Below are 24,332 nucleotides of genomic sequence, written 5' to 3'. Positions count from 1 at the left end.
TTTTTGCTTTTTTTTTTCATCATTAAGTTGTATGTTTTCCCATTAAGGTACAAACGCCTAAAAATGAATTTTCAGCTCTTCTTCAGAACTCAACTCAATTGATAGGGACATTACACTCAGTCGACTGACTCGACTCTCAAACTCTCTCTCTCCCCTTTCTCCTTTTCCTTTGTAACTAGGAGGCATAAACGCGCTTCGCGCGATAGAAATGTAAAATGCCCTACCCACTTTTGTATACAATGCAAAATAAAATATATGAAGTAATAAAAATTGTAATTTATGCAGAAAAAGTATGCGAATTATTAGTAAAATCTGAAAGGAATGGATCCTTAAACATGCGAATTATTAGTAAAATCTGAAAGGAATGGATCCTTAAACAGGTAGTCTATGGAGTTAAACCGGTAGTCTATGGAGTTATGTCTGTTCCATACTTTGTTTTGCATATGAAAACCATTTGCAAAGAAATGACAATAAATTGTATCTACGTCTCATGTACGACATCATAGCCATTTCTTTGGTCTCCCTACCACACTTACCTTCATCTTTCCTAGTAGAAAACCCAGGCAGCCATTCAATTAACTCATTCTTGTGGAGATTATACACCATCCACATTTGTATAAAGAACTTTGTTTCTGAAAATACTCTATAAAGACGACAACAACGCTTCTGAGTGTATGTATAAAGAACTTTGTTTCCACAGAAGCTACGACATATCCCGCGTAGAAAACACACACTCAAGGCGGGCAACAAAATTGACATTGCACGTAAACAAAAATTGGTGGAAACAGGTACCGCATCATCATTTTGCCAACATTACTTTCATTAAACACAAAACTCAATGGCCAATGCCTCTACTAATATTACAAAAATACCAAATCCGCACTAATTTGAAGGCTATGAGGGGAAAAACAGATTTTCTAGTCTTCAATTGTTTAAGCGATAAACAAACAGAGAGAACTCCAGCACAGTACAAACTTAGTAACCCCCTTTGAGATCGACCACATTATATGGAATTGGAGTTACAGTCTCCAAAGTTGCACCTTCTACCATGAAACCTGGTTTGGGGCCTTCAGGTTGCCTCTTAGTGTTGTTGACCTCACCTCTTGCCTTTGCTGCAGCCTTCAATTCATCATTTTTTCTGTTCTATGCTTGATTTCCTCATTGCATCGAGAAGGCTGAACATGCTCTACGCGAACATGAATCCTCTTCCTAATAATCATATTATCAACCTGTAGGTAAAATTTGTGGAAGCAAAGATTAGCTTGCTTTCAAGATAATGCAATATAAAGTAACAATGTCATGATGTTGTGGAACAGGACCATAGAAGATACATGAATAGAATAATTAACATGCAATTCTTGATGCGTAAGGCCCAAAAGAAACCATACCAGTAACAAAATAACAAAGTTAGGCTAGATCTGTGTTGCTGGATCTTCATGATCATGTCCGTCATCTTCACTCTCATCTTCTTCATCCTTCCTCTTTTTATTAAGCTTCCCATTCTGATCTCTGTTACCTGTATTCTGATGCCCGTGACAGACATCTCTATTTCCCTGAACAGCCTTGTCTTCATAAGTAGACTTGCCTTGTTTCTTGGTATCAAACTTCTTTTTCCTGATAACATGTTGCCAAATATTCCTCAGCTCCTTAATTCGAACAAGTTTCACCAAAGTCACATGCACCATGCATGACCCCTTTTATTACAAGCTTGGGATCACTGTTTGCTGATAACACTGGCAGAATTCAAGGAAGTATTAGAAATTCATATGGAATGATCAAAGGGTTTCTATAACATAATGCCCAAATGCTCAATATGCATATATTTTGAAAGACAAAATAGTAAAACGTTCTTACTTCACGCATTTGAGCAAATAATGCCAAAATAATGCAGATAAGTAAATGACATGCTTCATGTTCCCAAATGCATTCCAGAAAGGAGTAATCATAACATTCTCGAATGACATAGAAGAGAAAGTTTGTTTGCTTACTCATGACAGGAAGGTCCATTTCAAGTCCAACAAGCTCCAAAAGCTTATAGCCATCCATGTCAGGCATATGAACATCCCTAATTAATTACTAAGTCAAATCGGTCCTTATTTTCCCTCAACGTCTTCAACATGGCTTGCTGGGTATTTTGAGTACTGTAAGTTGAATGAGACTGAAGAAAAGAAAGAAAAACATAAATGTTTGTACTAAAGTGAGCATTGTCAGCATGAAGTTGAAGACATTTCAAATTCAGTGTGGAAAAGTACCTGATACAGCCTTTTTTTGTTGTTTCCATCCCACACACTAACATAACCATCACAACCCCCAGTAGCAAATGTACCATAGCTGCATATTTAAATCAGTTTTGAGATAGATTACAAGAAGAGGCTAAAGATATTCAATCAATAGAAAATTGTAATAGATCCAGCTTCACTAGTGAAATATCTTAGCATTGATTTTCTTTCTTAACAAAACTTGAAAAAAAAAAAGAGGCCATACAATCCAACTTCCAATGAATGACTGCTGAACAATAATCTCTTTATTGTGGATAAATGTATATGCACCACTTATATAAGATGAAATGCAATTGAATTCAATGGGGTAGACAATGTCCCTTCCAGCTCCAGATTTTCGATGACACTTGAATGCATATCTACACATATAAACCATCATATAGTAGACAATTATCAAGGTCTGCCTGTTTCATTCTTGTTGAATTCTTGATATAAGAAATTTACTCATCTTATTCAATAGCCAACAGAAGTTTTAATCCACCAGATCATAAGGAATTACACACATGTCAATATCATTGCACCATGTTTCATTCTCTAACAAGTAATTTTAAGGTGAGATGCAAGAAGGTAATAGTACAAAAAACTGGATAAGAGCCTCTATGAAGAGCTAACAAATTGAGGAGGACCGAACATAAGAATGATATTGGTAAGGTACCATAATAGCTTAGTTCCTCATTCCTCTCCTCTATATTACTCTCCGAATCAAAGTTGCCATAACAGTAAAACTTATGCAGACACACAAACTAAGATTGATCATATCCTGTATACTACTCCAAAACTGCCGCCTCCTATTCTAGTTTGAGGAAAGAAAGTGTCATGTTGCTGACCTCAAAGAGTTGTATGAGAATAGCCTAACATTGCTGGTAGCAAGCTCTAACCATGCAGAAGCAGATAGAAAACCAGAGAATCAGAAGTGATCATATACAAAATCATGGAAAAGAGTTGTAGATTAGTATATGCACTATTCAGATGAAACCATAACACCCATCCTAAAATATGCAGTATAAATCTCACAAAAAAAATTCAGGTTCTTATATCTTTGAACTGAAACTGTTATCTAAGTTGTGAGCCGCTAAAGGCACTTATGTCCCGCTTAGATTAAGCTCAAATTGAAACCTGACTTTGGAGCTTTTTCTGATGTTAACTTTTTTCTGAACCAAACAACTCTAAACTGGGTAACATAGCTACCTTAAGAATACATGGATCGACTCCACTTATCAAGTTAGAAAAAACAGATGTTTCCTAAGGACGCATAGTTATGATGAGAAGCTTGAAGGTTGTGATTGCCTGGGGAATATCTAGAGTTGAAAATTGGAAATCGGGAAACATAAATTCAGGTTCAATTGCTTATTCGTAAACTGTTAAATCCAATCAACAAAATTATCACCATGCTCAAATTTAGCAATAATTGAGAAAAACCTCCATTCAAGCCTAAACTAAAAATTGAAATATTCTTGGTTCTTACCTCATGGCACATGTGCTTTATTTGTCCCTTGCAAGAACCAAATGCACTGAAACAGCTACTAAACCCCATCTCTCCTTTTACGCATCTGATGACAAGACCCAACCAAGAAAAATCTTACAATCGTTGATGCACCTGCTTCAAATCCAGACCCATTACCTCGTAAGATAAGACAACAGAGTATGAAAAACCGATTGAGGAAAAAAAAAGGCAAACCTTTATCCAACTTCCCACAGGTTGTTTTGGACGGCAGAGGAGGATTATACTCGAATTCGGGTGCCGGTGAATAAGGAAGTAAACTATACGTAGTAAGATGGGATAGTGAGAGGAAAGGGCAGGAAAGGGAGAGGAAGTGTGAGAAGAGCGGCGGGGATGAAAGGCGGGTCAGCTTAGGGGTAGGAAAAAGGGAAAAGGAAGATGCTTTAATTGTTCTCTTTCTCTGTTTCCTCCAAGCAAGGATGGTCTGGAGATCTGGAGGAGTCGATGATAGGGTATTAATTGTTAGTAATTTTATCGTTAATTCTCCTCTTTATTCTTGCCAAATATTGTTTTAATTGTCAATATATATTTATATTTGGTATTTGGATATAATTTCAGAAAATGGAGCAGAAAAATGCTAAAAAGGGGACATTCTTGAGAAGATTTCTCCACACGAGAAAGCTTCTAAAAGCTTTCCACAATCAGCCCAAATTGTGCAAACCAACGGAATTGCTGATGAAGAATTGAATTGATATGATGAAATCCACTAGCAATAAGAAATCAAAGCGGGGACCACGTAGAAAGTTGAGGAATTGCTTTAGACATTTGGTTCCTCTTTTGGGAGATGTAATTGATTAGCTATGGCTGGCATTTGATCAGGAGATTACTTTTCCAATTGCTCCCTACGTAGCTAGTCCCTTAAGAGACTAGTGCTCCAATAAAATAAGAAGGCACTAGATTAGTGGGCTCAAGGAGAAAAGACTATGAAAAAGCTATGAAGACTAAAGGCTTGCCTTATATATATCGGACGATGGCAGAAGACAGGAGACAAGGAAGTTTTAGTTTTCTTTCCAGAGAAGCTCCGTAGGAGCTTAGAGGTAGTTTTTGGTTTTCAGAGAAGGAGTTCTTCCTTCTCTTGTTGTGTGGTGTGCAACTTTTCTTAAAAGAGTCTACCGAGACTCAAGTTTCTTCCTAAATTCTTAGTTACTTATTTATGTCTATGAATTCAATTGAATTGCGTGGGAATTTTCTTATGAGGCGTGGCTAATTTTCTCCTCTAGTCAAGGATCAACGCGACGACGCAGTCCCATATATCTGTGAGATCTAATTAATTTTACGTGTTCCTTAATTTGTTAATATTTGCATGTTTTCTGTTTTAATTTCCATGGGATTATTTTGTTAATTGGATATCAAGGGCCCGATGTGCAATTTGACTTTTTAATCTCTTGTCAAATTAATCAATTAAATCCGTAATTGTTTAGTTGGTTAATATTAGTGGCAACTAGTATTTTCACATACTAGGAGAACATGCAATCCGATTTAAATAACCCTCGTAGCGTGTTATTAATTTGGGCTAGGCTTTTCTAGTTTTTAATGCAATTAGAAAATTAATTCCTACGGTCGTACCTAGGAGTATTTCCTGGTTAGAGGTAATCAACGGTCGTACCTTGGTTATCAATAAATTAAGGAAAAGCTGGTCGTTAGAGTTTATCGGCGGCTATAACTAGCCTATTAATTAAATTAAGTGAACCCCTGTGCATCAATGATCGGATGAATGGACTGTGTCTGCATAGTTGTATCCTTGGCTAGAATTTATTTATTATTTATTTAATTGCTATTTACAATTGTATTAATTAATTATTTATTTTTGGTTAAATTATTTAATTGTTTTTAGTTAAATTGTTTAATTATTTATTTTATATTTCATTTTGATAAAAATCCCCCATTTCTCGAATTTAAAAAGAATCGAATTTTTTCCCAGTCCCTGTGGATTCGACCCTACTTACTACTATACACAGAAAATTTATTTTTCTTAAGCAGGTATTTATTATTGCACAGGCACGACACCTGTCAATTTTTGGCGCCGTTGCCGGGGACTGGCGTTAATTATTTGTTTCTTTTTAAATTCATTTTTATTCTAATTTTCTGGTATTTTTCTAATTTATGCCTCGTTCTTCTCGTACAGGCGAATTAATTTTCGACCCTGAAGTAGAGAAGATCGCGCGTAGAACGAGGAAAGAAACCAGGCGGCTCAGAGAAGAGCAATACGGTATTGCACCTCAAGGACTTGATCCAGAGGTTGAGCCGACAAATTTGTCTGGTGACAATTCGAGTGATTCAGACCAAGAGGAAGTCACTATGGCAAATGCACGAACACTAAGGGAGTTGGCTGCTCCTGATTTAAATCAGCAGCCCTTGTGCATTACTTTTCCAAATTTAAATGATGACACTCCCTTTGAACTAAAATCTGGTCTAATTCATCTCTTGCCATCTTTCCATGGTCTACCAGGTGAGGAGCCCTACAAGCACTTGCAAGAGTTCGACGTCGTTTGCAACAGTATGAAACCCCCGGGAATTACAGAAGAGCAAATAAAGATGAGGGCCTTCCCCTTCTCTTTGAAAGACTCCGCAAAAGACTGGCTCTACTACCTACCGCCTGGTAGTATCACCACGTGGGACCAATTGAAGAAAAAATTTCTGGACAAGTACTTTCCGGCGTCTCGAGCTGCGAGCCTAAGGAAAGAGATATGTGGTATCAAACAACACCCTAGCGAGTCTCTCTATGAGTACTGGGAGAGATTTAAGAAACTGTGTACCAAATGCCCTCAGCATCAGATAAGTGAGCAACTGCTTATTCAATATTTCTATGAGGGGTTGCTTTTCAGGGACAGAAGCATAATCGATGCTGCAAGTGGAGGGGCGTTGGTGAACAAAACCCCTCGAGGAGCATGGGAGTTGATTGAAGGGATGGCTGAGAACTCACAGCAGTTTGGTTCAAGAGAGGACATCCCGACGCGTAGGGTGAATGAGGTGGAAACGTCCTCTATCCAACAGCAGATCTCCGAATTAACATCTTTCGTAAGACAATTAGCTGTGGGGAGTGCTTCACAAGCCAAAGTGTGTGGGATATGCACTGCCGTGGGTCATCCTATGGAAATGTGTCCACTGGTTCAAGAAGAAACTGCAGAACAGGTGAACATGGCTGGCCACGCGCCCGCGCCAAGAAAGCAGTACGACCCGTACTCAAGCACCTACAATCTTGGTTGGAGGAATCACCTCAACCTTAGCTATGGAGGAAATAGGCAGTCTAACTTTGTGCCAAATAGACAGCAAGGACACCAACAACAGTACCATCCTCGCCCACCACCACCACCACCCCCTTCAAACTCAAGTCCGTCCATGGAAGAGATGATGAAGCAATTACTTGCTAACCAACAAAAGACGGATTCAGACCTGCAAAGCATGAGAAATCAATTGGGACAGGTGCAATCATTGCAAAATCAAATGAATCAAATGGCTATAACAATCAACCGTTTGGAGTCCCAAGTTCAAGGAAAGTTGCCATCTCAACCTGAGGCAAATCCAAAGAATGTAAGTGCAATGACCTTAAGGAGTGGCAAGGAAGTTCAAAGACCCGAACCGGTGATTCCTAAAGACAAGGACGAGGAACGGATTGAGAAAGAATTGGAAGAGGAGGGCAGAGACAACAAAAATGTAAAGGTACCCTCGAACCCAATTCCTACAACTAAAACTAATCCACCTCCCTTTCCTAGCAGGTTAGAGAAACCAAAGAAGCAAGACAAGGAAAAAGAGGTCTTGGAGATCTTTTGCAAGGTGGAAATCAACATACCCCTGCTGGATGCGATTAAACAAGTACCCAGGTACGCAAAATTTTTGAGGGACCTGTGTGCCAACCGCAAGCGGTTGAAGAGGGATGAACGAGTTATAGTTGGGGAGAATGTTTCAGCAATTCTACCAAGGAAACTTCCACCAAAATGCGGAGATCCAGGTATGTTTACTATTCCTTGTAGGATAGGTAATACTTTGATTGGAAAGGCCATGTTAGACTTGGGAGTCTCAATTAATGTCATGCCAAAGTCAATTTATGCTTCCTTAAACTTAGGCCCTTTGAAAGAGACTAGGATAATAATCCAATTAGCTGACAGGACCAATGCATACCCTGACGGGTTGATTGAAAATGTTTTGGTAAAAATTAACGAATTGGTTTTTCCAACTGATTTTTATGTGCTCGACATGGAGGATGAACACTCCCGTGATCCGTCACCTTTGTTGTTAGGTAGACCCTTTTTGAGCACAGCCCGAACCAAAATTGATGTTAATAAGGGTACTTTGTCTATGGAATTTGATGGTGAGATTGTTCACTTTAACATCTTTGAGACCATGAAATATCCATCCGATTCAAATGTTGGCTCTATTTTTTCGGTAAATGTTATTGACCCTACTATACAGGAGGTTTTTGAAATTGAAGGCAGGGATGAGCTAGAGGTCGTTCTGACCAGACACTTCGAGTCCGAAATGACCTCTGGAGTAGAGTTGAGTGAAGAGCTTAAATGCGTGATTGGATCGTTGCAAACGTTACCAACCACGAAGACAAGGTATGACCTCGCACCCATTTTTATACCTGAACCTCACAAAAGGTTACTTCCATCTGTGGTGCAGGCACCTGTCTTGGAACTGAAACCGCTGCCGAAACACCTGAAGTATGCATACTTGGGTGAAGAGGAGACACTTCCAGTGATCATCTCCGCGGGTTTATCAAAGGTTCAAGAAGAGAAACTACTTCGAGTTCTTAGGGAATATAAGCAGGCGATAGGATGGACCATCGCCGACATCAAGGGAATTAGCCCCGCGGTGTGTATGCACCGAATTCGACTCGAAGAAAATGCTAAACCCGTACGGCAAGCTCAACGGAGATTAAATCCTCTCATGATGGAGGTCGTAAAGAAAGAGATTTTAAAACTGCTGGACGTTGGAATTATATTTGCAATATCAGATAGCCCGTGGGTAAGTCCAGTATAGGTGGTCCCGAAGAAAGCAGGGGTGACGGTAGAATCAAACCAAAAGGGTGAGCTCGTACCAATTCGAAAGCCCACCGGATGGCGACAGTGTATCGATTACCGAAAGCTAAATGCCGTCACGAAAAAGGACCATTTCCCCCTCCCTTTCATTGACCAAATGGTGGAGCGATTAGCATGTCGAGCTTACTATTGTTTCTTGGATGGATTTTCAGGTTATTTTCAAATTGCCATCGCACCCGAGGACCAAGAAAAGACTACTTTCACCTGCCCATTTGGAACATTTGCATATCGAAGGATGCCATTTGGATTGTGTAATGCACCTGCTACCTTCCAAAGATGCATGGTAAGTATCTTTTCAGAATATGTTGAGAAAATTATTGAGGTTTTCATGGACGATTTCAGTGTATATGGTGAAAGTTTTGAAAACTGTCTAGATAACCTGAAATTGATCTTAGTAAGGTGTATAGAAACTAATCTCGTGTTTAATTGGAAAAAATGTCATTTTATGGTTGAACACGGGATAGTTTTGGGTCATGTTGTATCATCTACAGGTATTGAGGTTGATAAGGCAAAAATAGATGTTATATCTACTTTACCTTACCCCGCGACTGTGCGGGAAGTTCGTTCCTTCTTGGGTCACGCAGGTTTCTATAGAAGGTTCATCAAGGATTTCTCGAAAATTGGAGCACCCTTGTTCCAACTTTTGCAAAAAGATGTATCCTTCGAATTCGATGAAACATGTAAGGGGGCATTCAATAAGTTAAAGGAGTTATTGACCACCTCACCTATTATCCAACCCCCTGACTGGAACCTCCCATTCGAGATCATGTGTGACGCCAGCGACTATGCAGTGGGTGCGGTATTGGGTCAAAGAGTAGGAAAGGCAGCTCATGCTATCTACTACGCATCTCGAGCCTTGAACGGAGTTCAATTGAACTATTCAACCACCGAAAATGAGCTTTTAGCAGTTGTTTTTGCCTTAGAAAAATTTCGGTCTTATTTACTTGGTGCTAAAGTTATTATTTTTTCTGATCATGCAGCTTTGCGGTATCTGTTGACCAAGAAAGAGGCAAAACCGCGATTGATACGGTGGATATTGTTGTTACAAGAGTTCAACCTGGAGATCCGAGATAAGAAAGGGGCAGAGAACCTGGTAGCAGATCACTTGAATCGAGTACAAGTCGTCGAAGGGGACCTCCCATTGAGAGAAGCATTTCCTGAGGAGCATTTATTTTCTATTAATTCATCCTTGCCTTGGTATGCAGATATTGTTAATTTTCTAGTCACTGACAAATTTCCTACAGGATGGCCTAAGGCAAAGAGAGATAAGTTGAGGAGCGATGCAAAATTCTACATTTGGGATGATCCTTACCTCTGGAAGCGGGGTGCCGATCAAATCATCCGTAGATGTGTAAGTGAAGCTGATTTCAATCCATTCTAGCCTATTGTCATTCTTTTGCATGTGGAGGTCACTTTGGACCGAAGAGAACGGCTCGTAAGGTGCTAGAGAGTGGATTCTATTGGCCAACTCTATTCAAAGATGCCTACTCATTTTGTAAGTCATGTGATAAGTGTCAAAGAGTGGGTAATATCTCTCGTAGGGGTCAAATGACTCAAACCCCAATGATTTTTGTTGAAATTTTTGACGTTTGGGGCATTGATTTTATGGGTCCTTTTCCTTCGTCCTGTGGTTTTTTGTATATATTGCTTGCTGTAGATTATGTTTCGAAGTGGGTAGAAGCAAAGGCCACCCGTACTAATGATTCCAAAGTGGTTGCAGAATTCGTTAAGTCTAATATTTTTGTCCGCTTTGGGATGCCACGAGCAATTGTAAGTGATCGGGGTACTCATTTCTGCAACAAAACGATCGCTGCAATGTTTAGGAGATACGGTGTCTTGCACAAAGTCTCTACATCCTACCATCCTCAGACAAATGGTCAGGCGGAAGTATCGAACCGAGAGATCAAATCAATTCTAGAAAAGATGGTCCGACCCGATAGGAAGGATTGGAGTGTGAGACTAGAGGATGCACTATGGACATATAGGACGGCATACAAGACACCCATTGGCATGTCCCCTTACCGATTGGTATTTGGAAAGCCATGTCATCTCCCGGTAGAGTTTGAGCATAGACCGTTTTGGGCGGTCAAGCAATGCAATATGGATATCGAGGAGGGCGGAATTCAAAGGAAGTTGCAATTACAAGAGTTGGAAGAAATCCGAAATGAAGCATATGAGAATGCAATGATCTATAAAGAGAAGAATCGGATCTTTCATGACCAACAGATCTCTAGGAAGACATTCGTCTGCGGGCAAAAAGTTTTACTATACCACTCCAAATTGAAGTTATTTCCAGGTAAGCTACGTTCTCGTTGGATTGGTCCCTTTGTTGTAACTAATGTCTTTGATTATGGTGCAGTGGAGATCCAGAGTCTGAAGACGGAGAAGAAATTTGTCGTGAATGGTCATCGTCTCAAGCCTTATTATGATGAGGCTCCAGTTGAGCGAGTAGAGATGACGCATTTGGAGGACCCAATTTGCTTGGTTTAAGCAAATTATGGGCTATGTCTAGCCAAAGACATTAAAGAAAGGCGCTAGTTTGGGAGGCAACCCAAATATTAGTTTTGTTATTTCTAGTTGTTTTGTTCTTTCTAGTTGGTTCTTTTGCATTGGGTCATTTACTCGTTGGGTAGTATCAGTACTCATATTTCCTTTACTGAAATCAGGAAGTGAGATCTTGGCGTGCCCACGCGGCGTTGGTGTCTCCTGAGGTCAGTGGATGTTTTATAATCTTGGCATGCCCACGCGGTGTTTGACGACCTAAAAAAAAAAAAATCCTTCTTTTTCTTCTTTTCTTTTTCTTTCTTCTTTCTTCTTTCTTTCTTTCTTTCTTCTTTCCCTGCTTTCCCCTTTTCTCTGGTTCCTTCAACCAGAGCCACCGCCGCCCCAGGTCTCCTCCCTTCCTCCTGCTCCACCGACGCCATCGCCGCTCCTAGCGCGGCACCTAGAGCCCGCCGCTCCCTCGCGCGCGCTACCCCAACCCGTCGCCCACCACCCGCAGTCGCTGAGCACCACCAGATCCAGCTGCCGCAAACTCTTCTCTCTCACAGCCACCACCTTCATCGCACCACTGGCTTCGTATGCACGCGTCTGCTTCAATCTCTTTTTATTATTTTTTTTATTTTTTTATTTTATTATTGCAGCATGTTTTTATTATTTTTATTACAGTACATTTTTGAAAGTTTTGCGTGTTTGGACTACCTGACATTTCTATTCCTCCTTAGTTGGGTACTTCTGTGTTACTTTGCTTGTTTCTTTTTACTTTGCTTGATTTTTATTTATTTAGTAGATTGATTTGTGGTTAGTCGTGTGATTTACTTATTCCTTATACGTGCACCGATGATACTAGTTTAGGGTGTTTTGCATATCTTTATTGATTTTACTTCGACACCTGTCATTATATATATATATATATTTTAGGTCGAATTGTGTTTAAATTGCTGTAATTTGTGTCCAATTGTGGGTAATTTGCTGAGATTGTTTGTTAAATTAGGAGGTGCTTGTAATGCTTAAATTTGCTTATTGAAGTAGATTGTCTCTAATTGCCTTGTGTGAGAGTCTTTGGTCTTTTCCATTTCAATTATTACATTGATTGGGGTGATTTTGAGGTGCATTGTTATTGCATTTGGCTAAGTTTGGAACCACAAGAGCTTATTGATTGCATTTACTATAAGTGTTGGGGTATTTGTATAACTTGTGGGTGATTGAAGTATGCATTTTGTTGTTTAAATTAACTAAGCGAGAGGCCCCAATATTTATTAGAATTGTTATTACAATTTGTTGGAAATGGTTGTCTATTGTTCATTGGAGTGATATTTGGAGAAAATGGTGAGACTCAGATCAACCCCAAGGGCTAATCCACCGATGTCTTGACGATTTCAGGGGAGTTTCGTTGCCCTTCTTCTTACTTTTTCTATATATTTGTTACATTGAGGGCAATGTATATTTTAAGTGTGGGGGGAATGATTTGGATTTGATTGGAGTTTCTTTAAATTGTTGCTTTTCTTATTGTTGTCTTGATGAATAAATGTGGCAACTCACTCTTCTATTGCTGGTTGTGATTTATCCTATGAATTTTGTTTAGATGGCAAGTAAACGCATGTTATCTCGGTGAATATCATGAGTTTAATGACTTGGTGCAAATTGTGGTTAACTTGTTTAGGCAATATAAATATTTTATTAGCAATTGTTGTGTGGATTGGGCAATTGTTGATCTTAGTTCTCCATATTAGGAGATGACGTGGGCCATGATCTTTAATTATCTGGTATTCTGGTACTTTAATTGTGATTAATAAATGACTCTACTCCGCTAGTGCCGTCACCCAGTAATCGGGAGTCTTCACCACAAGTGTCGACTTTCGCGTCAAAAAGTGGCAATATCTATGAGTAGTTAGTCCTGAAGCTGTGAAAAGTTGAGTAACTGGGCTCTTTCATCTAAAAATGTCAGAGTTCACGTCAAAAGACTTGAATAGCTTGGGACTGAGCATTTATTAAAAAAAAAATTTTTAATTATTTATTATTAAAAAAAAAGAAGAAATAATAAGTAAGCTTATGATCATGTTGGCCTGCCGATCCTTGTTCTTTAATGTTGAGATTTTGGTTGTCAGTTGACCCAATTGCTAACTTTTGCTAGTTTAATATTTTGATTTCTTAGACGAGTTAGCTATGAATTGGACGAGTCTATGATTTCAGGAGCTAACCGGGAGAAATATGTCTTGACACTTAGCCACTAAAACTTGATTTTGGGATAAGCATAGCTTGGCAGTAAATGAAATGAGAGTTAGCCATTGTTGAGTTTAGTGTTCCCATACTTGAGGACAAGCATGATTTAAGTGTGGGGGGAATTGATAGGGTATAAATTGTTAGTAATTTTATCGTTAATTCTCCTCTTTATTCTTGCCAAATATTGTTTTAATTGTCAATATATATTTATATTTGGTATTTGGATATAATTTTAGAAAATGGAGCAGAAAAATGCTAAAAAGGGGACATTCTTGAGAAGATTTATCCACACGAGAAAGCTTCTAAAAGCTTTTCACAATCAGCCCAAATTGTGCAAACCAACGGAATTGCTGATGAAGAATTGAATTGATATGATGAAATCCACTAGCAATAAGAAATCAAAGCGGGGACCACGTAGAAAGTTGAGGAATTGCTTTAGACATTTGGTTCCTCTTTTGGGAGATGTAATTGATTAGCTATGGCTGGCATTTGATCAGGAGATTACTTTTCCAATTGCTCCCTACGTAGCTAGTCCCTTAAGAGACTAGTGCTCCAATAAAATAAGAAGGCACTAGATTAATGGGCTCAAGGAGAAAAGACTATGAAAAAGCTATGAAGACTAAAGGCTTGCCTTATATATATCGGACGATGGCAGAAGACAGGAGACAAGGAAGTTTTAGTTTTCTTTCCAGAGAAGCTCCGTAGGAGCTTAGAGGTAGTTTTTGGTTTTCAGAGAAGGAGTTCTTCCTTCTCTTGTTGTGTGGTGTGCAACTTTTCTTAAAAGAGTCTACCGAGACTCAAGTTTCTTCCTAAATTCTTAGTTACTTATTTATGTCTATGAATTCAATTGAATTGCGTGGGAATTTTCTTATGAGGCGTGGCTAATTTTCTCCTCTAGTCAAGGATCAACGCGACGACGCAGTCCCATATATCTGTGAGATCTAATTAATTTTACGTGTTCCTTAATTTGTTAATATTTGCATGTTTTCTGTTTTAATTTTCATGGGATTATTTTGTTAATTGGATATCAAGGGCCCGATGTGCAATTTGACTTTTTAATCTCTTGTCAAATTAATCAATTAAATCCGTAATTGTTTAGTTGGTTAATATTAGTGGCAACTAATATTTTCACATACTAGGAGAACATGCAATCTGATTTAAATAACCCTCGTAGCGTGTTATTAATTTGGGCTAGGCTTTTCTAGTTTTTAATGCAATTAAGAAATTAATTCCTACGGTCGTACTTAGGAGTATTTCCTGGTTAGAGGTAATCAACGGTCGTACCTTGGTTATCAATAAATTAAGGAAAAGCTGGTCGTTAGAGTTTATCGGCGGCTATAACTAGCCTATTAATTAAATTAAGTGAACCCCTGTGCATCAATGATCGGATGAATGGACTGCGTAGTTGTATTCTTGGCTAGAATTTATTTATTATTTATTTAATTGCTATTTACAATTGTATTAATTAATTATTTATTTTTGGTTAAATTATTTAATTGTTTTTAGTTAAATTGTTTAATTATTTATTTTATATTTCATTTTGATAAAAATCCCCCATGTCTCGAATTTAAAAAGAATCGAATTTTTTCCCAGTCCCTGTGAATTCGACCCTGCTTACTACTATACACAGAAAATTTATTTTTCTTAAACAGGTATTTATTATTGCACAGGCACGACACCTGTCAGTCGAGCCTATAAAGGGCGAGGGTCTGGGTCCGGAGGGTTTGGAGATCTAGGGAGGAAAGGCAGTGAGAGATGCCGATGATGGCGAGGATCTTGCTATGGAATTGAAAGGCCTCCCAAAGGCTGAGAGATAAATGAGAGGAAGAAGGTGTGGCGGTGGAGGAGAAATGGTATAAAAAAAAAAAAAGGGAACAGCGAGGTTGAACTTGAAGCAGAAGGAGGCGAAAGGGGAATCCCAGGGCCAGTGAGAGAAAGCGGACCTCTGATGCTGGGTAGAAAAGGAGCCGATAGAGGAGAGGGAGACAGTGTGTCGACGGAGGAGGAGGAGGAGCGAATGGACAAAGTATGAGGATGTACGTAACCCTAGAGGAAAGGAGAGAGAAATTGAGAGGACAGAGCAACATTGTTGTGGAAAGAAGAAGAGAAAGAGAAAAGAGGAAAAAGAATGACAGAAGAAAGAGAGAGAGAGCAGCTGCAGAGAGAAGGCAGCAGGAAGAGAGAATGCAGCAGAAGCACATGGGACACTGGCAACGAGGCCAGGTGGGAAGCTAACGCGCAAGGCGCGAAGGACTGAATGCTTCTAATCACACGCCGGGCACGTGAGAGGACAACGAAAGTTTTGGCTGAATTCTGTTGGGACGTTATCTACTTATGTTGAAAATATTGAAATCTTTCCCAAAGTGAATTCAATCTATGAATGATTATATGAGTTTGTGTTGGTGTATTTCTTTCCTTTCCTCTCTTATATTATGTCGTTCGAGAAATTGGACGTGTCTTTGAAGAGAATAGCACTTCACCTAAAATTCTTTTCTTGCTTCATAATTTACACACTTTACTGGTCTATCAAATTGCTAAAAGCAAAAAAAAAACAAGGGATAGGCAGTTATAGTTTTACACATTCTTTTAGTTTACCTACTAATGATACTCCACTTCTTACAAGTTACAACCACAATTCGCAGTGATAATAAAACGAGAAATCATCATGACAGAAACTGAGTTAAGGACCAATTAAAATTGGATGCAAATCGAAATCACTTTTTTCCACAAATGGAATTTGTTGTTCAGTGACTATGTTGGGTACAACATACGTGCCACAATCCTTTAAAACTAGTAGCTATTTACTCAGACATGAGAGTTCACAATTCATGCCACCACGTTCTTCTCTAAAAATCATGATTTGCAAGTGAAAGAAAGTCACTTGGGAGCAACTCCATATGGTCTTCCGCCATGTTAATCCATGCTTCTATTCCATCACCACATTTGGTACTCATCAAAATTATGGTGTTTTTCCTAGGCACAGCTGCCGTGCCAATTGCAAAAGGCTTTCCCCAGCCAAAGTCCACTTCATATACAGGAAACCTACACCAGCTGGTAAAGTTACAATAACACATCTCTGTCTTAGACAAAAGTTTCCTTGTTTCACTCAAAATCCTCAGATAAGGCTCTCTCTGTTGAACAACATTTTTCACAAAATCATCATTTACGTTTCTTATTGCATATCTCAAATGTCCAGCTAAATTATGGCATTCTTTCTCCATCTCAGGCATCAACACGGCAGAAATAGGCAGGGAAACATTCCCAAAGGCGAATTCATCGTGTGGTAATTTCATTTTTGGTCTCAAGTTCACATTATGGATTGCAACAAACATGGTTTCAGAATCAAGTTTTGACCGATTTACCTCAATGAAATTCTTGCAGATGAAAGCGGAAAGCGCTTCTACTCGAGTTGGATCCCTTATTGTGGAAGTGGAGTCTGATGAAGCTAGTTCTTTGATTCTTTCCAGCTTTTCCTTGCTGAATACAAACCTCTTTGCAACAATCTTTTGTTTATCTGCAACTGATATCAAAGGGGCTCTGGGGACATCTTCTGGAGGAGGAAAATGAAGGCATCCCACATCAAAATTTGGTGTCAGAATCTCCCTATCATCACTACCCCTGCATATAGCAGCCCATGAATTCAAGAACATCACGACAGACAATGCATCAGCTATTCTGTGCGATATGCAAACTCCAACAGACATGCCTCCACACTCAAAGAAACTGATTTGAACAGCTAATGGGACATCATTTCTCAAACTATTCTCAATAATTTCGTAAGGCTTTATTGGCAGATAATGGTTGAATTCCTCAATTACAAAGTTTTGAGTTGCCTCTGAAAGGGAAGAATGAACTTGAGCTTCGATGAATAAAGCCCCTGAATCATTACAATCGACGAAAACGTCATCCTGTATCCTTCCTGCTAAGGGGTAGAACTTGGTTAAGGCTTGAGATATGGACAGTTTTAGCTGCTGGGAAATTTGGGAGCGATCAGATGAAGCATGATTTTGATAAAATAGTATGAAGGGAAGATAGATTGGCGTTGGAAGACGATCAATGAAGGACAGATTTTGATGTTTGAGGTGAAGGGGTGTCGGAGAAGATGGCTTGATGTACTCCTTCAATATTATCTCTACCTGTGCCATTATTTTTGCTCATCACAAGTATCACTTCTGAAATAATGAGGCAGTTTTATAGGCAGCATTAGGAACCCAACCTTGCTTTGAGTACTTGGGAACGAATTTTCGAACAAATAAAGAATGTATCCACTACCAAGGGAAGATTATAATATTTTACAGGCTAAATTATCAAGGGAGAGAGATCGTAATCTTTGAAACCAATAACAAATGCTCCATAATTGCTCTTGGAAAGATGAATAATGATTGCAACAAGCACTTTAATGCTTAACCCCTTTTGGGAATTTAGTGGTTAGTGATTGTTTGATGTCGTTAAATTATACGAGCAAGTGGAAATCTATTTGAGAGTGCAGAGGTACTAAAAAATGGACCTATTCGGAATTGCCATTAGCTTTTATGATTCTTTAATGTACATATTTCATAAAGAATAATAGAAAGGATAAGGTTGACAGCTATGCCATCTGCTTGGACTTTCAGATCAGCAGCAATCCCAATATTCTGCCCAAGAAATGGAGGGATTAAATCCACACCTTTCCGTCCTAAATCTATACCTTTAATCTATTGATTGATTATTTGTACAATTACGAATGAATGTTATTTATACCAGAGCTTGAGTTTAGAATTGAGAGGTGCATAGATTTGGTATTTTAAACAAACTGGCCAAGGAAAATGACCAATAATATATGCCAATGATTTGTAAGCACCATTCGACTACAAAATTTCAAGAAAATAATTGGTGTTGACAGAAACGGTTTCAGTCAAGCCTCCAAGGTTTATTTATAGGTTTCTTTGGTGGATCTATAACCCTTTTTTTTTTTGCATTTCATACCCTTCATTAGTCATGTAATCCCATTCTCACCCGTAATTCATACGTTCCAAATTTTATTATACATTCCAAAATATTCAAAATCTTGTCAAGATATGATTATGTATCTTATTTACTCCTAAACCACAACAATATCCTTCTCTTTTTTTTGCTACATTTTTCTGATTTCTACACTTTGCAATATTCTTCTGATTCCTTGAATGCAGTTGTTATTCATTCCGTGCCCTTCATTATTCATCTGTTCCCGTTCTCACCTCTAATTTAAAATCTTGTCAAGATATGAGTGTATGTCTTATTTACTCCTAAACCACAACACTATCCTTCCCTTCCATTCCTCTCTGTCTCTTCCTTGTGTGTTTCTGTTTTTGTGCAATACTGCAACTTTTCTGTTCAATGTAAATTTGAAATTGTAATCTGAGTGAGTGATATAAAAATAAATAAATAAATAAATTCACAGCCAACTGAGTTTGCTGAAGCACAAAATCTACTACGCTGGAAATCCATATCCTTTCTAACAAATTAGAAGTTTGGTATGCAGAGTGAAAATCAGTGTAAAATTGAAAGGGTCCAAAGAGTAGTTACGTTACAAGAGTAAATCTGAAAGGCAAGCCTCGGCATCATTCTTGATCATATAATATGGAACAACATCATGCACGAGCAAGAACTGAAATGAACTCGTCATCATGTTGAAGCATCTCGAATTCGTCTTCAACCATGTTCGCCAATGCTTCAATTCCATCACCACTTCTTGTAGGCGTCAAAATCACAGCATTCTTGAAAGGAATGGCTGTTGTGCTTACCCAAAGAGGCTTCCCCCCACCCCAAATCCACCTCATAAATAGGAAATCTACACCAACTACTAAATGTACAAATATCCATCTCTCCCTTGGAGAATAATCCCAATGACCTCATGATATAATCCAAATTCTTCTCTTTGTTCCGTGTATATTCGGGACATTCAATATTCACTCTTGTAATCCCATTTCTCAGTTGGATTAGTAAGTCTTCATATTCTGTGGTGGTACTCTGATTAGAAGATGAAAATGCAAGAATAAACCTCCAGAGATTTCCAAAAGTATGCTCTGGACAAGGTGGCTTCACTCTTGGCCTCAGATTTAAAGCATGCAGCGCAGCAAATGTGGTTTTGCCTCCTATTTTAGCTTTCCCGACATCCACGAAACGTTTCCAAAGAAAAGCTGTGACAGCTTCAACTCGAGTGGCTTCTTTTATATCAGATTCAGAGGAGATAACATTTTTGAGTTTTGACAACTTTCCCTGTCTTTTTTGTTAGTTTTTTTTTTTTTGTTGCCGTCTGACATATCCTTCTCCACACAGTTATTAATCCTGATTCTGATAGTGGGAAAAATTCTACGAGTCCTCCCTTTGCCCAGCCCTCATTGTTTTTTGTTACGTCAACAAACAAAGCCATTAAGCTCTTTATAGGATTTATGATTTCCGCAGCTTGCTAGGACTTGACAAAAATTTTTACTTTGTTCTAAGTCATAGGTTCTCAAGTTTTGTCCTTAACTAACTTTTGATCAAGCATGACTCGCACATTTATCTTTTTTTTTTGAGTTTAAACTTCTCTCTTGCTTTCAATCTCCAAAATTGATCACATCTTTTGCCATTTGTAACCTAGCTTTTCCTGGTCTACATATACTTTCTGAATCAAATTTGAGGCCATTTGATCTCAAATAGAAGCTTCAGTGTTTAGCTAATTGGCAATGGAAAAAATTCTAAATGCAAGAACTCCATGTCAAGAATTGCCAGATAATTAACCGCTAGTAGTGGAGAATGTTCAAATTTGAAAAATGATTCAAAATTGAAATGGGATGCTGGTGAAAAATCAACCTCAACAGTACAAGCTTTGAGAAGTAACCAAATCCTAGTCTCTGTTTTTTTTCCCCCTCGATTTTCTGATTCTACTTTTAGGAATTTACTGACATCAACTTCAAGCAAAGGCAGCAGAAATCAATCTCAAAAACCATCACATTTCCTTCACAACAATACAAGATTATTCTTTTCTTATGTGTTTTGTTATGCAAATGCAATCGCTTATGATCATCCATTATTATCCTGCCAACAAAGAGCACCAGTTTCGAATTTTCCTGCAAACCGATTTCATAATCATACTACCATCAGTTGAAAGATAAGGACAGTTGAGGAAAACATGCCTTGTACTCTCCGCAACATGTCTTGAACCACAAATTCAAACCATACTTGAGGATTTAAAATAATTGCTTCTTTTTTATTTTTCTTTCAATTTATGTAATTTTTAATATTCATTTTTAAGATTTAAAATAATTATTGATTCAAAACTATTTATGGAAGCAAAGATATGATTTTTATAAAATAATAAGCAACAACTTTTTTCTATTTTTTTGGATTGCTTCAGGGTTAATAAAATAAAAATATGTTCTTTTTTTAATGCAACATGGCCTCAATAAGGCCATTTTCGGCATTAAGGGGGTTTTTGTTAAATGTTTGATCATTCAAAGGGTGAGACCGTTATTTAGACAAATTATAGAGATTGATTGGTAATATGGCCAAACCTCAGGGGAGGTAAATGTAATTAACCCAAAAAAAATCAACTAGGAGCCTTTACAAGATTTAGGAAACAAATAAATAGTATTGAGCAACTAGCTCTGTTGCAATAAATTTGATATGTATGTTATAACTCGGTATAAAGCATCTGGAGAAAGATAAAGATAAAAATAACTAGACAAGACAAGGACCAAATACAAAATCAAACAAGAAAAAAGGGAAGGCAAAAGGATAAGCAGATAGGGAATTAGGGAACTTGTCTTGGTTGTCTTGCTATGCCTCCAATTAATTATGCGGCCGCCCAAGATTGGACTCTATCTTACTACTGTCAATACAAGTTGATTCCGGAAGAACGGAAAACTTTCATATAAAAGATCGTATATTCGAATTTCATTGTCGACATGAGAACTATATAAATGAGTAAGCTATAAGAATTCTTGTGAGCGATCTATGATTTATTGTCGAAATGAGAACTATATAAACGAGCAATCTTTAAAAACTGTCGTAAGCGATGTATGATTCATGTTCTGATCGTGATGGTGACCGAAATCAAACGACTCGAGCTTTTTTCTACTCAGAAAATGAAAAATCTAAGTACGACTGGGCCAAGCGACTAGGACAAGTCCTATTTCCTACGCTTCCAAAAGTAAGTTGAGTGCATGAACCTTGGTCACTTGGTCGCCAACAGAATGGGTAGGAAACCCCATGTGAATACAATTTCGAGGCATGTGGATTGTGGATGACACCAAATTAGAGAACTGGGCGCAAATGTTCCCCAGATTTGTACTTTTGCATCTGGGCATTTTCACTTTTTTTCAAGCACAGGTAATTGTTTGCTTTGATCTGGTTGTTTGTATTGTACCAATGCCCTTTTGGGAGGAAAAGAGTGCAATATCAGTCAATCCCCATAAAATACCAACCAAGAACTCAATTGACTTGGTTCCCTTGAAATTGAAGTTAATTTCTTCCGTTTACATGGATTTTGTTGTTATCAGTCGTTTTATAAATAATTTTAAGGATTACTCATTAGCAAATGTCATTGAGACGTATCACTTCTGTTTGTTCCTTCACGGAATGTCATTTCTTTTTTTGAGCTTTGAAATATCTTTTTAAAACAATTTAGACTCTAACGAATTAGCAAATGCCCCCCTATTATTATTATTATTATTATTAACGGCTTTTAGAGTGACTGGAGCTATCAATTTGCTGATTTAGGAACCAGATAATATATATCTAACCGGTCCCTCTGCTTTCTAGCAAATTAATGTTCTCCTGCAAGGAAATGTAATGTATAGCAATTAAGTCCAATTATCGGTGGTAGTTTAATCAAATTCATTGAACAGAATTGCAAAATATACCCTCTGCAATTCAGAATAACTTGATTCCAAGGAAGCTACTGTTTATGTGCTCTTCAAAAGCTATTTAACTTTGAGTAAATCTTATATACACTGACAGTGTATATACTATCATCGTTTGATACATGACACATGTGCAAAAGTTGAATTTTAAATTCAAATTTTGCATAGTTGTCATTCATTTAACGCTGACACACTGTCAGCGTAGAAAATATTAATCCTTTAACTTTTGCTTCTCTACTCCAAATAGCTTAAAATTTGATACTCCATGTGGACGTTACTTCCCTCGCCACCCCACCCCCCCCCCCCCCAACCAGAAAATAAAAAAATAAAAAAAAAGAGTAAGTAAAAGGGAGTGTACAAATGAAGTTTATTATGTACGTAAAGGGAGTTTCTGAATATAGACAGCAGTTGCAAAGGTTACCATGTTGTAAAGTTTGAACTTAATTTTTTTTTTTAGTGGAAGCGCATTAGATAACAAAAAGGGGATATGCAAATTATGGGGAGACAAATGGTGATCATGGTAAATAGGTAATTATATCTAATGGTACTTTATTGTTTTACTAGTTACAAAGAAATAATAGAAGATACAGACTCTATATTATCAATCTAGGTAGTTGGTTACTTCAAAACTAATAATATTGTAGATGATCCTATAAAAGGAGTACAAGATTAAAGGATCAAAATCTCGTCTTTAAACATGACTAGGCCCCCAAATGTTTTAGACCTTTTGGGGTGTGCAGGCAATGCAAGCAAGCAAAAGCATAGCAGAAGAAATGCCATCTTCTTCAAGATTGGAAGTGCTTCTCTTGAACTTGCCAGTTTTTCCTTTGTTAAGCAAGATGATCTGCTTCTGCACTTGTTGATGTTCCTCTTGCTTCTGCTGCCCCTGCTTCTTCTTTGCTGCTGCTGCTGCTCTAGCCACCATCTTTAGTTTTGGTTTTTCAGAAGATAAATTTTGAATCTTTCTGGAGGTTGGGAGTTTTGCAGTTGAAAGAAAATGTTTGATGAGAATCAAAGTTGCATGCCCCTCCTCAATTTATAGCCTTCAGAAGTTGCAGCCAACTACACATGGTAGGATTTTAGGACCACAAACTTAGGTAACTTTTAAAGGTGGATAAGAATAAGATAGTGCTGTAGATTCTACTATTACAATATTTTTGTAACATGCATCATTATTACTTTCAGCTGTCTTTGAATTTTAAATAGGTTTAACTAGTGGGACCAAAATGTACCATTTCAATTCTTGATTTGGGGTCTAATCCTTGAGTTAAACTTACAGTCTTTAACTCTTAATCAATTTATAATACCGCTCAGGTTTTCTAATCAAAGACAAAACAAACATATCTACACAGATCAAAATATTTTTATCTTGCCAAACCAAAATATTGTGTGCTTTTGCCAAAGAGATATATATATATATGACCTCAGAAGCCCCTGGTGTGGATGATCTGGAACAATTCTTGAAGACTCGACTGAAATTGATATCCTCTGGCCCTGAATAAAAGCAGTAGGGAAAGGAGGAAAAGTTCTATGAAATTCACAGGTAAAATAATGGGGTGGACCATTTTTTAGAGCAAGATTCAATTCAAGAATTTAAAACTTCTCCCACCAAACTTACCCAGTACAGAGTATTAACAAAAGTAGGTTTTGAATGGCCAAAGTCTGTGAATGCTTTGTGTATATTGCAGGCTTTGCAGTTGGAATAGTTATTATTATTGTTATTAGTTATTACTAGTCTTTCCCATCAAATTAAAATATGATGTGGAGTCTGAAACTGCCAGCTTATGACAACTTTTACTCTGTGATATACACATGATCTCCAAGGGAAATGAACACTACTTAATTTTCAGTAGTCAATCTTGATCAGATACAGGAAATAATTGGCATATGGGTTAGTTATAATGCTAAGGGATTTGCAAATACTCCT

General features: G+C 37.9%; 2 protein-coding genes, 1 long non-coding RNA gene and 1 other non-coding gene across 7 annotated transcripts; 1 reads left to right on the top strand and 3 right to left on the bottom strand.

Annotated features, from left to right (window-relative positions):
* Window positions 1-802: 802 nt before the first annotated feature.
* Window positions 803-4,063, bottom strand: LOC113739407 (uncharacterized). 3 transcript variants are annotated; one of them, XR_011813006.1, is made up of 6 exons: window positions 3,958-4,063; window positions 3,745-3,876; window positions 2,253-2,331; window positions 1,989-2,158; window positions 1,389-1,733; window positions 803-1,229 (listed from the first exon to the last, which is right to left on the bottom strand). It is a non-coding gene; the product is annotated as an uncharacterized lncRNA (long non-coding RNA). The 3 variants fall into 3 exon arrangements; XR_011813007.1 differs by having other exon boundaries at window positions 3,745-3,879; window positions 3,958-3,992; XR_003460238.2 differs by having other exon boundaries at window positions 3,745-3,986.
* Window positions 4,064-5,883: 1,820 nt separating this feature from the next.
* Window positions 5,884-11,309, top strand: LOC140004664 (uncharacterized). Its single transcript, XM_072044793.1, has 7 exons — window positions 5,884-7,729; window positions 7,844-7,926; window positions 8,191-8,745; window positions 9,096-9,102; window positions 9,311-9,912; window positions 10,491-11,115; window positions 11,179-11,309. Exons 1-7 carry the CDS (start codon window positions 5,884-5,886, stop codon window positions 11,307-11,309), a joined length of 3,849 nt encoding a protein of 1,282 aa, XP_071900894.1.
* On the bottom strand, window positions 6,451-6,557 carry LOC113709176 (small nucleolar RNA R71). Its single transcript, XR_003452597.2, has one exon. It is a non-coding gene; the product is annotated as a small nucleolar RNA R71 (small nucleolar RNA).
* A 4,898-nt stretch (window positions 11,310-16,207) lies between the features above and the next one.
* On the bottom strand, window positions 16,208-17,802 carry LOC113738405 (stemmadenine O-acetyltransferase). Of its 2 annotated transcripts, XM_027265590.2 has the most exons (2): window positions 16,904-17,802; window positions 16,208-16,583 (listed from the first exon to the last, which is right to left on the bottom strand). In XM_027265590.2, exons 1-2 carry the CDS (start codon window positions 17,684-17,686, stop codon window positions 16,569-16,571), a joined length of 798 nt encoding a protein of 265 aa, XP_027121391.1. In that variant the 5' UTR covers window positions 17,687-17,802; the 3' UTR covers window positions 16,208-16,568. The 2 variants fall into 2 exon arrangements, with proteins under 2 accessions (XP_027121391.1, XP_071902017.1); XM_072045916.1 differs by having other exon boundaries at window positions 16,208-17,798.
* Window positions 17,803-24,332: the final 6,530 nt, after the last annotated feature.

The sequence above is a fragment of the Coffea arabica genome, chromosome 4c (genome assembly GCF_036785885.1).
Source record: "Coffea arabica cultivar ET-39 chromosome 4c, Coffea Arabica ET-39 HiFi, whole genome shotgun sequence".
NCBI lineage: Eukaryota > Viridiplantae > Streptophyta > Magnoliopsida > Gentianales > Rubiaceae > Coffea > Coffea arabica.
The sequence above is the reverse complement of the archived record's forward strand: the minus strand, read 5'-3'. Positions and strand labels throughout refer to the sequence as shown.

What these genes read in the sequence shown, in the direction of transcription:
- LOC140004664 (XM_072044793.1), top strand. Translation starts at nt 5,884, where the DNA reads ATGCCTCGTTCTTCTCGTACAGGCGAATTAATTTTCGACCCTGAAGTA. An exon ending in ACCAAAATGCGGAGATCCAG is followed by an intron (nt 7,730 to 7,843) that starts GTATGTTTACTA and finishes CCTTAAACTTAG; the next exon opens with GCCCTTTGAAAGAGACTAGG. An exon ending in CAAATTGAAGTTATTTCCAG is followed by an intron (nt 11,116 to 11,178) that starts GTAAGCTACGTT and finishes ATTATGGTGCAG; the next exon opens with TGGAGATCCAGAGTCTGAAG.
- LOC113738405 (XM_072045916.1), bottom strand. Translation starts at nt 17,686, where the DNA reads ATGGCACAGGTAGAGATAATATTGAAGGAGTACATCAAGCCATCTTCT.